The following is a 15,357-nucleotide window of genomic DNA, read 5'->3' as shown; positions in this document are numbered from 1 at the left end:
GGGGATAATTGTTGTCGGTACGACATCGTAACTGGTGTATTATTATGTTATTATGTTTAATATATTTTAATTATATTTTATTAAATGTTTCATAGTTTCCCTGTAAATATGTGTAATAAAATTTGTATAACCTCAAATACGTATTGTGTATAAGTTTAACCTCAAAATCTGTATGGTCGAAAGGGGTAGAAAACTCTATAATTTTCGTATATTAGATTTATTCTACTATAATTTGGTATATATGAAGGGTTCTGGAAACTTACTGTAAGGTTTATTATAACATAAGCCCACGCAGCAGGTCATACTATAAAGATAGGAACTAGAAATAAATTGCTATGCTCATAATGAAATATTAAAGAGACTAGTGGCGGTGGCAGGCAGTAGCCGGTAGTTCACGGACTGGTTCTGATAAGACAATAGCATGCTACATCGTGAAATTAATGTCAATTTTAAGGACACTTCCTCTCAAGCATTTGTCATTATATAAATTTTTCATCTAAACAGTGTTATATGGCTGAAGATGTTAATAATATAATATAGTATTCGAGATATTCAGGCGGCACTCTGAGGCACTGATTGTAATGAGTAGTGTGCATATTTAACAGAACAATGGCAGAGGAGTGTTCACGGCTGTCTGAGGCCTGGTCACTCCAGCTCTGGAACTTTGGACTTAGATCGGCACTGTAATACTGATATATAAATGGTCCATTATTGGACATTATAAATTTACTCATTCGGGACAAATATTTCAGGTTCCCTATGGGAACCAACATCTATATGAACCGTAGTACTGTTCGTTAAAATTGAGAAAATGTGCGGTTTTTCATTTGATCGAGTATTTTATATGATAGCTTTGCTGTTAATCGTTACATTCCTACTGACATTTTTGTAATGACCTATGTTGACTTCAGTTAGAAAAACCACAAAGACAGTCTTTCTGAGAATCCCGTACCGAAGCACAGGTACATCAGCTAGTCAGGAAGAAGTGAACTGTAATAATGCCACATACATTGGCCACAGCAGGTACAAAAACGCACTTAGACATAACAGACTCTCAGCCTTCTGCGAACACAACACCCACCACTTCACAGACATCAGCACAGATCTTAAAGTATTACATGACAAGAATCCTTAATCATAAAGGAGTCAATAGAGATTCACATTGGAAAAAAAACTCAACCAGAATAACCTTAACAATCATAGCTAAAAGATTCCCCACTCTTTACCTGATCCAATCGCATGGCGTATCAGTAAAGACAAGTTCAAACTCCATAATAAATTATATAATTTATTAATTCACTAATACTGATTAAAGACTCGTTGAAATATTTTCAAAACTGTTTAAAATGTAACTGATAGGTCTTATGGCGACGATGGGACAGGAAGGGGCTAGGAGTGGGAAGGAAGTGCTCCGCAGCATTCGTTATAATTAGGTCATATAACTCGTCTTGTTATGCCGTTCCTAGTCACATTGTTTTGCCTGCCCTTTTCAATGGTTTTATGAACATTTAATAAGAAGCACGTTATGGTATGCCACAGTTCGTAGTCAGAGCTCGTCCATTCTGACGTCTGTTTGGTATAAATCTATCCAATTATTAACTTTTTTTTTTTACCCTTAAAAAATGTGAAAAATGTGGGCATTTTAAAGTTGCTTTTGCTAAGATTGATGCTGACTGTCTTTCTCCTTGCAGATGAAGGCAGGCATCGTTATGAACATCATCTGTCTCGTCATCCTGTGTGTTCTGTTCCCGACTCTGGGGTCCTACATCTACAACCTGTACGACTTCCCAGAGTACGCCAATCACCACGTGGACATCACGGATATCTCGGGCAACGCCTCTCACCTCTAACGCACAGTACCTTTCTAATGTAGGGAAAATCTATCGCAGCTCAAAAAAAAACCCCAGGGCTGTTGCAGAACTTGGAAGTGTGTCTATATGTTCTTGATGCGCACAAAGAGCAAACGAGTCCAGAAGATCAGGTCATCAAAGCAATGGATTTAGATTCCCTTGCAAAGGGTTATGACCTCTCAAGAAAACAAATAATAATATGTCAGAAGTTGACAGACTAGGAGGAACTGTTGTGTTGTATGCAATCAGCAAACATAACATTGACCTCTAACTAATTAGTTTCTTGTGAGGAGTGTGTATACCATCCTCGCCCTCGCTAAGTCTTGTTATAGCTTCTCAAGATTTCTGTGGCTTGGTTCTAAAAGAGCCATCCTCATTTTTTATTGAAATTGAGATATTAACAGACATAAAAGCAGTTTATTCTGGCCTACAGCATATTAAAAGGGCCAATATCTCTGATAAATATTAAACGAACAGTTAACGTTTATTGAAATAAGCCCTTGCCAATAATGTTAGATTAGCAGAGAATATTGCACACCTGGAAGGTTTTGAAGAATACAACAGAAAAATTTAGTATTCATTCAGTTGGTTTCTACAAAGAAAGTGTAAACTTATTTAAAATAATTTATTAAAAAAGCAATTGGAAAAAAAGTAAGCAAAACTTCTAGATCTTCCAAGAAATGTATACCATTAGGTCATAATTGAATGAAACCAGTTTGAGATTACTCTTATAAAATACTATCCTGCGACAGCCCCAGCAAAAATATAATATTAAGAAACTTTGTAAGAGGTTTAGAATTAAACTCCATTGTTTTAACTGGAGGGATATTTTATAAGAATATTTTTATAAATAATAATTTGAAATGTATATAATTTTAATCCCAAAATAGTATTATTGAAAGAGTATTTATTTTAAGGAAATTTTTGCCAAATTCCAGATATTATTATTGATAGTAAGAATGATGTTAAAAAGAGCCAAAGGCCATGGTACCTAGTCTATTAAATACATAGTCAAAGTCTCTTGTTTTTTGAAATAATATTTTTGTTCTTATGTTTATTCTTTGTCAGTTTTAGTTCTGTTGTTGCCAACAAATAAACTACATTATAGGGAGCATTTTTGTTTGTTCTCATAGGTTCAGAAGCACGATCTACATTCACACAGCCAGTGACAAAGAGTTCTAGTAGAAAATTTGGGGAATAAAGTGAATCATTTTATAACATTTAAGTTAATTGGGAAGGATTAAAAGTTCTAGGAGATCAAATGTAAGATCTGGGTGGCTCAGACAGTTGGGGCGCTGGCCTTCTGACCCCAACTTGGCAGGTTCAGTTATGGCTCAGTCTGGAGGTATTTGAAGGTGCTCAAATATGTCAGCTTTGTGTCTGTACATTTACTGGTACGTAAATCACGTAAAAGAACTTCTGTGTGACTAAATTCCGGCACCTCGGCATCTCCAAAAACTGTCAATTGTTTGTGGAACGTAAAAGCAATAACGTTATTATAAGAAAGGCAAGACAAATGGAGTACACAGGCCTGGTAGAATATAGACTGTACATCTGTATGTCACAAGACCATTGAGCGGATAATTGAACTGCTGTGAAAAACTGTCATGAAAATGGGAACAAGAAGCTAAAGTTCTTTGGAACAGGACAGCAGAAATCTTTGAAAATTCTCTTATAAATATGAAAGAAATAATGTGAATGCCCCAGACATATGTGGAGAGCAGAAAACTTGTCAGCAAGCGGTGCGTTGAGCTGTTCATTGTTGTTTTAAAAGGAGGTACAACTAGACAACAATCCTCTATTAAAAACAAGTAGAGGAAAAAATTATCCTTAGTTCTTCCAAACTTGTTATCGACGTGGTTGGACCCACGGTCACCAAACCACGCTACATAAAATAGCTAGCGGCACATCAGCTACAAGTCGCCTTCCCAGCGCTTGTGTGCTTGACCACTTCTACAGATCATAACGTCAAATTTTTTAGCCAGTAACCATATTGATCAGTTTCTCCACTTTGATTGTTCAAATTTTTGAGCATCCAGTCTTTGTACATTTGTAACCAGACATCTAAATTAAACAAGAAGGGCCGATGGCAGAAACGGTATTTAAACGATGTCTATGGTTAAACAACGACTAAGTATAGAGGACAGTTTTTAACCTCAAATTATATGAGTGAATCACAGTGGGAGGTTATGTACCATGACACACGTTCTTTGTATGTATTACCTTGTTGAGAGGATTCCAGGAAGAAAAGTCCGACGGCCTCCTGTGGATCTTCTGCTGCGATATCGCAACAATTCATTTGAAATGTGCGGGAAGGCACAGTTTAAAATACGATTTCGCTTTTCAAGAGATAATATAAGGGACTTGTTTCTCGAGCCTGACACAAGGGACAGTTCGTTATCTGTCAACTTGGCTACAATTCTTGGCAACCGATATATTTTATTTTTCTTTGGAAAATGGTCACATCAGTTACATCCTTATCAGAATAACTTGTCCCGATCGTCAGCCGGGAGTGATTCTATTATATTTACTGGTAGGTAAGCATACATAATGACACTATAAAGTAGGGTTTTTTTCTTCCGGACACTCAGTGCGCTAATTCAGAGAAATTTTGGTAACCATGAGATGGCAAGAGGCAAGGACTGGGAAGGAAGAACCATGGCCATAATAATTGCCCCAGTATTTGTCTGGTGTAAAAATGGGGAAACTACAGAAAATAATATTCGGGCTGTTGATAGTGCATTTCGAACCTACGATCTACAGAATGCAAGCTACATCTACCTATATGGTCCGTACAACTCATTCGGTTACACAGTACTATAATTTCATCTTCCGTTTGCTGATACTATTTTGATTATACCCTGTAATCAAAGCTACACTTCCTTGTACGGTGGCATGTCGCTTTACTCCTGGTAATGTTATGATATTTCATTTCCACCAAAAGTGATATTCTTATCTATGTTTAGCCATGTTTGTGTAATGTTTAGGAAGACAACAGCTGACTAACGTTTGACGCGCACACCGACAAATTTTATCGGTTGCAACAAGCAAAGAGTTGCATGGAAGATACTCCTATTTCCATTTTCGAACCAATTTTGAAGTTTAAACGACGTCCAGCTAAACATTGGTTGAACATTGTTTATGCAGTGGAACATCATCCGTAACTTAGATGTTGTTTAGGTAGACGTTGTCTAAGGCTTGAAACTAGTCATCTTTTCTGCAATTGGCCCAAATTCGCTTCTGAAACTGAGACAAATAAATCTCCTACATGCTGACAGAGTAGGAATTTTAGTTTATTTGTTGATCTTGGAAAAGAACTAGTGTGCGACGCAGCTGTAAGCAAGAGCTGCAACATACAGCAACACCCTGGACAACGGTAGGATATACTATTTTGCCGAGCCCTACAGCACTGTCTGTTATGGAGTAGATATTGTGACTCTCTCGAGGCCACCTGGACATAAGACATTCACATGTTTGCTTTTTCACTTTTTTAATAGAGTAAGCTTTCCTGAATCCAAAAATATTCAATATGTGTACGTTTCTTCGACAAAAGTGCGTTTTAAATATGGTGACACCACTGTCAGCGAACATTAAATTTCCGAAAAGGACATTAATCTGTACATTTTTCTTGTAAGAGCCAGAGCAATAAACTCGGTGTTCTTCTTTGATTGCCTAAAAGCTGCACTGGCACTAACCACCTCCAAATGTTCTTACTTGCAAGTCTTTCTTTTAAAAGTTTAAATTTCTATAATAATATTATACTGTTGATGAGCTAAGGTTTATTTATTTAGTGCCAGGAGTGTCCAAGGACATGTTTGGCTTTTCTGGAGTTGACTCCCATGGGCGACCTGCGCATTTGGCTGAGATAAATGAGCAGAGCTAGCAAGAGGGCGAAACCTGGTGTCGGTATATAGCGTACTCCCATTGAATAACACCAGGGGTCTGTCTGCTCAAGGCTTAACGTCTCCATCCGAAGGACAAATCTCCATCAGCTTTTGGCACGCAATCTAGTGATTATAAATTGTATACCACCAAGTCTTCTACCCTAACGGCCAGCATTCCGATTATGAATTTGTTTTCCACAAACGGGACTCAAACCAGCTAACCTCGATATTGGACAATATAAACTTGGTGTCTTAATGAGCACAGCCACCAAGTGAGCTGTCGAAAGGTGAACAAAGTTTGGTAATCTTGGAACAAATAGTTTCTCAGATATGAAGTACTAAAATGGCCTTAACATGTAGTTTTCATGTCCAAGTGCCCTTAGCAGAAGTACTCCTGGCCAGGCTTCACCAAAAGATGCTCCAGGATCAGAACAAGACCCATCTGCAATGACAGGACATTTGTCCACTTATTTCTACAATTTTGTTTTCACTAAAATGTTCAACATCAAAATTTAATTAATACTTGTATTTTATGGTTCCCCAGTAATCATGAAATTTCCTTTCCTGAGTCACGAGAAGCTCACATTAAAAGTTAAAAACTTCATGATTGTTTCGTATTGAATAGAGAAATAAGAAGATGTACAATATTATAGGGAAGGATCCACCTTTCAATACTCCGTAGTAAGTTGAACTAAAAAGTAGTTACAACCTGTTTATTGGGACCGGTTTCAACACATTTCAAGTGTCATCATCAGCCAATTAGCGAAGATCTTAAATTCAGTTAAACTGAATTGCTACGATATGATACAATGTTCATTTTTTAATTTTTTAATTAGTTGTTTTAAGATCTTCGCTAATTGGCTGATGATGACACTTGAAATGTGTTGAAACCGGTCCCAATAAACAGGTTGTAACTACTTTTTAGTTCAACTTACTACGGAGTATTGAAAGGTGGATCCTTCCCTATAATATTGTACATCTTCTTAAGCTCACATTACTCTGTCCCATTTTACAATTTCTGTCTCTCTGCTGGTGCTGTAGATAGTGTGACTACCTTTTTCATGTATGCTCAATGTATATAAGTTGTTTATGTACATATTTAAAGCTAACATAACGAGATGAAATGTATAAAGCTGTTGGCACCTGAAATATTTTGTGAAACAATTGTATTAAAAATTAAAAATAGCAAAGCATTGTTTGTGAAGTTTTATTCTACCCCATACACCTGTCCTAGAATTCCTCAAGACCACTTTATGCAGTAAGATCTTGTTTTCTTCCAGGAAGTTGGTTAAAAGTCCTGCTCCACCTACATCATGTGGTTCAGTGAAACAGATCTGTGTGCATGGAGATAGCCATATACTGGGAACTCAATGATTTCTTCTACTTCCATTTAAATTGGAAATAACCCCAGCTCTCATTTTAAATGGAACACCCATTTTTAATTTTTTTTTTTTTAAATTAATTCTGTACACTTCCATACAAACGTGTGCAACATTCATTCCAACTGCTGATGGAGTTACGACTCTAGTCAATCAGAATTTTGTCCTCCAGGGAAGCCAATAACACTGACTTGGGCTGAAGATCAAGATTGCAGTGACTTACATGATGTTTGCATGTAATATTGTTGCTTACAGCTATACAATAATCTGTAATTGTAAGCTAAATTTTACTGCCTGAAACGTCAAGAGTAAAGCTTCTTTAAAACTGTGTTGTGGAAATTACTGTGCATTAAAGCAGTGGTCCTAAAGTGGGAGGGGGGGGGGGGCTGACTGAAATATTTATATTTCTTATTTTGCAACAAATATTACTATCCTCGGATTCTCACATTCATTAACCTAGGTAGGAAGCTCTTCCACCGCCATTCAAGACTAACAAACTCGTACATTTGCTGTCTTATTTCACAAAAACTGACGTAGATCCTGTCTGCATGTATTCAGATAAAAACTGCAAGTAACATTTCACCCGCAGCGGTGTCACCTTACCAAACACTTAACAACCACCAATAACAATGTGACCACCATTTCCTTACAAGAATGGATCTTCTGTTTCTGCCATTGTCGATTCTATTTGCAGTCAGTTCAAAGACAGTTAATGAACAGGTGAATTCTAGTGCGTGATTAGTGGAAGTGGTTAGCCCGATTTACAATAAACTGATAGAGAGTATTGCCATAGCAGTGGTAAAAAGAAATCCCAATGGAAGTGATTTATCGAGTGCTTGCATTATATTTAAAGATAAACATTTCATAATGTTCCGTATTGAAATGTATTAAATTAGTATTAAATAGGTTGAACTACCTTATTTATTATTTCAATTTCACTGCTTGCCTTATTTCGAAAATATTCATTCGTAATAAAGAACGAGAGATGAGAATTTAATCAAAGCACATTGTTCTTCCGCTTCTACTTCTGCTCCCACTAGCAACATTAATTCTACATCCAAAAGCAAAGTACGTAAATATCAAGACTATTATCTGACATTAGGCTTTATCAGCATTCTATTGAATAATAGAAGCAAATACTGTAGATCTCGTGATCCGTTTTTGTGCGAAGTAGCCTATGGAAAGTGCTAAGAAGGGAAAGAAGATTGGTGGGTAGAGGGGCCTAGATATTTCATGTTTCAGAAGGGGTCATGACCTAAAATGTTTGAGAACCCCTGCATTAAAGGACCAATAATTTTCTTTTCGTCGCACCAAAACAGATAGGTCTTATGGCAACGATGGGATAATTAAATGAAATAAGTTTCATAATGATAGATCCGTATTGAACTGTGATTACAAGAGAGTAAATTAATGTATTATTTGGGTCCACCTTTTCAATACAAAATGTGAAGAGTTTAAATTAATAAATGATTAGGGACTAGTTTCGACCTAGTACTAGGTCATCGTCAGCCTAAAGCAACATTGAAACACAAATACCAAAGAAATTAAACAATGTAAAGACACATAAGGTCTCGTAAAAGTAAATACCATGTGAGATATTGTGCAGCACTATGTTAAAAAATAACTATGAAAGAGATTTATAAGAAGTCGAGTGCACATTAAGATGTTATAGAAAGGAATCCTTGAGTCGCTGGATAAGTAGATTAGAATATGTTGGCTGGTATCCAATTGAAGAACCACTGAGCCGAAGTCACGTCAGTAAATGCAGACAGGCACCAAGATGACATTTTGACGCCATTCTTCCATCACTTAACGGAAAAAGAAAACTTGCGTGGGTGGTTTAAACAAGATTCAGCCCCTGCTCATACAGCAGAAGATTCCCTTCTTACAATTTCGGAAGTGTTTGCAAACAGAGTGATCGGTGCTGGTCTATTTCCCCCTCGTTCTTCAGATCTAGCAGTGTGTGATTTATACTTGTAGGGTTAACAGAACGGAGAAGTGTATCGAACAAATCCTCACACACTGGAGGAAGTGAAAGAAAACATTACAGTCGCAGAACTCACTAGCATCAGCCATGTGAATGCATGGTGTAAGAAGTTTGATGATTATGGAATGAAACTGAACCCATCAAAAACAGCAGCATTGAGAATCAGCAGACATAAAAATACAGGACCACCAAACTGAAGTAGTACACCAATTCATATATTTAGGAAGCGTAATGGCTAGTAATAACAGAGCTGAGATAGAAATAACAGAGTAACCAAAGGCTCTAACTTTTACAGTATCGTTAGACACCTACTATGGGATGAGAAGGTCCCAAAAAGAGCAAAAATGATCCCGTACAAGTCAAATTCAGACGTGCCAAGTCTCCCGATTTGAGCGGGAGACTCCCGATTTTGCATCGTATCTCCCGATTTTCAGAGCAATATCCGTAATTTTCGTACTATTTTAAACTCCCGCGGATTTTCTCGTTCTATCGATATATGGCCGAGTATGGCTGGTCGATAGTAGTTCTAATGATGATACCAGATGGCAGTACGGGGAACGGTGGCCAGTCATGTGCTGCTCTTTGGTCTATAATACGTCCGACAGGAGGGGTGTCAAGAATGGCAGAATTTCTTCCGACAGACTGCACAAGTCAAAGGTAACTTTTATTATCATTTACAACCAACACTTTTGGTTAAACCTTGGTTTATACGAGCATCTTATACTAGACGACATATTATTAACATCATTCGGTTACGGTTTAATCATGCCCTTACACCACAATATCGATCACATTTCCATTTAACGCAGGATACAAACTGTTTGTGTGGTACAAATATCCGTAATGGCGACTCCAACCACATTTTATTTGAATGTTCTTTATATGCTAACCCCCGTAAAAAACTTCTGGCTAACCTCAAGCGACTCAAGCAGGTTTTTCCTACCAGTGTTTCTTGTTTGCTCTGTAATCCTACAGTCGAGATTATTCGAGTGCTAAATTTGTTTCTAGATGAAGCCAATATCGTGTTATAATTCTGTCTGTAATATAGTGTGAGAATTACTCATGCTTTTCAAGGTTCCATTTGAGTGATTCCTCATATCATTAGTGTACCGTCATTTGGGGTTATTTCGGACGCAGGAGGTAATTTCGGACAAAACGGTACTTTTTCGTTTCACGGTTGGTCACTCTGAATTTTCCAAGATAGAATTCCCGCGCTCGAATTTTTTGAATTCAAGACGAATTCCCGCGCCAATTTTAGCGCGTATATCCTGCGTTACTTACGAAATTATCACGTTAATAATGGTCGTTGTTGTCGGTTTCATTATAGCCTTGACAATTGGTACAGGAACTTCTTAGTGTACACAGGTATTAAAAGAGTCCAGCTGCTGTTCACTATTGTCTACCATTTGTTCTGTTGTGTTTGAAAGTATCCGTGAGGCTTCTACGAAGTTTATCTTTAAACACTTCGTTCTACACACATTTTTCTGTGAATCTGTGCAAGGCTGGGGTAATTTCGGACTATGCCGCGTGTATACAAGAGAAGATTAGGAGGACAGTTGTATTGCAACTACGAGAAAAGTAAACTCGATGCGGCAGTAAATGCCATTAAGGCTGGAAAAATGTCCTACCGCAAAGCCGCGGAGTATTTTCAGGTACCGCGATCGACCCTGGAGAATAAGGTGAACCGCACCAACCCCAAAGCAATCGGAGCACCACCTGTCCTGGACACTGAAGAGGAGGAAATGCTTGTACACGGGATCGTCCGAGCAGCACACTGGGGATATCCTCTCACTTCAAGTGATATTCGATACATTGTAAAGGGGTACCTTGACAGGATTGGAAGAAAGGAGAGGAGATTTACCCAGAATCTTCCAGGCGTCGAATGGGCAAGGTCTTTCTTAAAGAAGCACTCCAGCATTCTCTCCGTTCGTCTCTCAGAGAACATTAAGAGAGCTCGTGCGGAGTTTAGCTCGGAGTCCGTGCGCGAATTTTTCGTTAACGTGCAACCCACTCTGGAAAACATTCCACCGGAAAATGTCATAAACTATGACGAAACCAACTTAAGTGACGACCCTGGGAAGAAACACGTGATTGTTAGGAGAGGGATTAAGCATGCGGAGAGAGTAATGGACTTCTCCAAGACAAGTATTTCTGTCATGATGTGTGCAAGTGGGGATGGAAAACTACTACCCCCGTACGTTTTGTACAAGTCTGAGCATCTGTGGGATACCTGGCAAGAAGGTGGCCCTCCTGGCACCCGATACAACAGGAACAAAAGTGGATGGTTCGATCTACCGATTTTTGAAGACTGGTTCTTAACGGTGGCACTGCCGTATTTGAAACAGCTGGATGGACCAAAAGTCATGATTGGGGACAATTTATCGAGCCATGTGTCTCTCTCAGTTATTCAAGAATGTGAAAAGCACAACATTTCTTTTATCCTTCTCCCACCAAATAGCACACACATTCTACAACCTTTAGACGTGTGTTTTTTTGGGCCACTTAAGAAAGCCTGGAGGGATGTGCTGACGAACTGGAAGAAGTGTACACGTGGGCCTATATCTAGAGATGCTTTCCCATCTCTTCTGAAGGAGACGCTAGATAAGATAGAGGCGCGAAAAGCAGATAATATCAGAAGTGGCTTCCGCAGCACTGGATTAATTCCTCTTGACCCCCAGAGAGTCCTTAGAAGGTTTCCAGAAACATCAGATTCAAATGCAAAGGAATCGTCTTGGTTATCCACTTTCGAGACAGTACTATCTCAAGCTCGTTACGGCTCTGGTTCTACCGCATCATCTCGCCGTCGTAAACTGAATGTTCCTCCCGGAAAATCTATCGTGGGTGGTCACTTACGTGACAGTGAAACTGCTGTACAAAATCAGGAAGAAGTTCCACAGTTATTAGATGGCCAACCATGCAGTTCCACACTTGGACTAGAAAGTTTCGTCGTAGTGAACTACGATTACGAGTCTGGGAGCAAGAAACAAACTAGGCAATATGTTGGTGTGACGGTCAACATAGGAGCTCAGGACGTCGTCGTAAAATTCCTACGATCACACAGGGGAAGCAAGAAAATATTTGTGTTTCCGAGTGTCGAGGATAAGGACACAGTTCTGAAGGACCAGATTGCCAAAATTCTACCGGCACCAAAAGAGAAAAGGGGAATATTCACCTTTGATACAGACGTTGTGTAAATAATCCACAGGAATGACTAAATTGAATAGAAAGTAAACTATATTATATTTTGCGGCAAAGTTTTGTTTGTTTTGTTATGTAAATAAAGAATAATTCTGCTATATCATGCACATATATTTTTTTCGCAAATAACTGTCCGAAATAACCCCATACATGAGGTAATCGCGGACGGTAACTTAAAAACACTGCATGTCCGAATTTACCCCAACATATGGGGTAACTTCGGACACATTTTAATATTTTTTAAAACACGACGATGTGCGTTCTCGTGTTTCTTCCGGTGTTCATTTTATCTCTTAGATATGTACCTAGACGTAGAAATTAAAATAATATAAATTAAATTCGTTAATAAGGACCGTAACCAAAAAAATCGCTAAAAGTGTCCGAAATTACCCCAAATGACGGTATTACTTGTGAGTGCTATTTTGGATTCTTCGTGTGGGTGAAGCTTTAGACGCAGTGTGATTGCAAGATTGGAAGTTTCCCGTATGACAACAGTCTACTTTAGCAAAATGGGGTTGTTATGTGATATAGTGAAGTTCCGTGTTTTGTGTTTTTCTACTTGCAAGCTCAAGCATCAATTATTGAACTGAATGTTTTTCATTTATACTAGTGTGTTTACATGAGTAAGCGAGTATTGACTGGGTGAAATGTCGTAGACACAGCCCATAAGCATCAGCAAGCAAGCAAGTCTATAATACGGTCATTCGCTTTGCAAGCGTGTCAAGCGAGTAACATTCTCTTTGGAGTAACCTAACCTCAGAAGTAGCACATCATATTTGTTTTACCCGTAGAGTGCTCGTGTTGTGCCTTAATATTTGTTTTGGTCAAAATGTCAAAAAAAAAAAAAAAAAAAAAATTTAAAAATGATGCAGTGTTTAAAAGTGCTTATAGGGAAAAGTTTCCGTGTTTGAGTGAATCCAGAAAGGGACCAACGTTCACATTCTGTACTATATGCAGGTGTGATTTTTCAGTTGCACATAGCGGGAAATGCGATATACTCAAGCATATGCAAACGAAAAAACACAAGGATAGTGTCCAGTGTGTAGAAAGAAACCAGAAACTGAACTTTTCATGTAAAAACAAATATGTAAATCCTGTGACGAATGCCGAGGCGTTATTTATGTCATTTATAGTAGAACATAATCTGCCTGTAAATTGTGCCGATCACGCCGGACCTTTGTTTCGCAAAATGTTTCCTGATTCGGAAATCGCTAAACGATATGGATGTGCTAGAACGAAAACAGCGGCTATCATTACAGAAGTGTGCATGGGAGAAAGGGCGAAAATTGTATCATATTTGCAGGTGAATGCATTTTCTGTTACTGATGGTAGCAGTAAAAGCGACTTGAAGGGATACTGGTATCCCATTGTTGTAACATTTTTTAGGCCTGAACTCAATGAAATTCAGAGTTGTTTACTCTCTGTGCCTAATTTAGAAGGGGATGCTACTGGAGCTAACATTGCCAATCTTTTGCTCTCAACTTTTCGGGAATTCTGCATTCCATTAAAAAACTGGCTAGCTCTTGGTGCTGATAATGCTTCAGTAATGGTAGGATTAAAGAATGGTATGGCAGGATGTTTGAAGCGGGAAAATAGTAACATAATCATCGTAGGCTACTCTTGTCATCTAATTAATCTTGCTGCCGAGAAGGGTGCGGCGTGCTTGCCCGTAAATGTAGATGAAAGTATAATTGCTATATTTTATTATCTGGAAAGGAGTGCAAAGAGGAAAGAAAAGTTCAGAGAATTTCAGACTTTACACAACACAGAGATCAGGAAAATTCTGAAGCATGTGCCTACTCGATGGTTATCACTAAGAAGGTGTTTAGACAGGATTTTGCTTCAGTGGGACCCTTTGGTTACATTATTCAGGAGCGAAATTGTGAGTAAGGATTCTCAGATGGGAACTTTGAAAACTTACAAAATTCCTAAGCACAGTTTAAGTGCAGATGTGTCTTGTTTGTATGAAAACGTGAAGGATAGTTATAACATTTCACCTCACTCCTCAGTTAAAAGGAAAACCCAGTCATTAGTTTCACTTAAAAAAGAATGAAACTACTGATGACACTAAGCGCCATGCATTGTCACGTGAAGAACGACTTTTCATGTTCCTTTCATCAATTTTACATAAATCGTTTTGCCTTTTTCTCTCAAGTTTTATGGCTATCTTTGAGAATTCAAACGTAGCTCTTCAGTCAAGTATGACGCACATCCGTTTATGGAGGTCAGTTTTGGAGGAACTATTGAAGAATGTGATGGCAAGGTTTGTGAAACCAAACATTATTAAAAGATCCTCCTCTTTCCTTGTTTTAGATTATCATTCTCCAGCAAATCAAAAGGATGTTTGTGATTTGATGATACGGAACTCTGCGTTTGTTTTAGTGAACACCTTGAAGTCTGAGGAAAAGTGCATATTCTTTAAATCTGTTAGAAAGTGTTTCTCTTCATCGTGTGACTACATGGTACATAAATTTCCATTCAGAAATGAAGTGTTAATTAGTGCAGAAGTTGCAAATATTTCTGCTATAAGTAAGGCATCATTTTCTAGCCTTATTTTTCATTAACAAGTGTCCGAACATTTTGACTAGTGAAGCGGAATATTTGGATAAAGAAACTGATATTCTGCACTCCCAGTTCTGTAACTTTCAGCTCGAAGAAACAGACCTGGCAAAAGGAAGAATTGATGTTCAATGGGCATTGGAAGGTCAGATGAAATCAGCTGATGGTGTACTTACATATGACAGACTCTCTAAGGTGATGCTTGCTATTTTATTAGTTCCACATAGCAATGCAGAATGTGAAAGGATTTTTAGCAGAGTCACAAAGACAAAAACACAGTTCAGATCCTTGCTGTCTGAACAAACTTTGGAGAAACTTTTAACCTTGAAATCAGTTCAGCAAGGCAAATGCTTTGAGCAAAAATTTAGTTCCGAGTTTCTGAAGAGGGCTAAGTCAGCTACCGGTGTGTTGAACAACAATTAGTCGTAGTGTGATCACCATGTTGAAGGATGTGAAGTCACATGTTTCTACAGTTCAGGTATGTCCAGTCTTTAGTATTC

General features: G+C 38.2%; 1 protein-coding gene across 1 annotated transcript in view; it reads left to right on the top strand.

Moving 5' to 3' along the window:
• The window catches only part of LOC136886265 (protein I'm not dead yet), a 164,395-nt gene extending 157,465 nt beyond the window's left edge, over positions 1 to 6,930 (top strand). Inside the window, exon 13 of the mRNA XM_067158998.2 lies at positions 1,692 to 6,930. Coding sequence (XP_067015099.2) covers positions 1,692 to 1,850 — 159 coding nt within the window. The 3' untranslated portion in view covers positions 1,851 to 6,930. The remainder of the gene's footprint in view (positions 1 to 1,691) is intronic.
• The last annotated feature ends 8,427 nt before the right edge of the window (positions 6,931 to 15,357 follow it).

The sequence above is a fragment of the Anabrus simplex genome, chromosome X (assembly GCF_040414725.1).
Source record: "Anabrus simplex isolate iqAnaSimp1 chromosome X, ASM4041472v1, whole genome shotgun sequence".
NCBI lineage: Eukaryota > Metazoa > Arthropoda > Insecta > Orthoptera > Tettigoniidae > Anabrus > Anabrus simplex.
The sequence above is the reverse complement of the archived record's forward strand: the minus strand, read 5'-3'. Positions and strand labels throughout refer to the sequence as shown.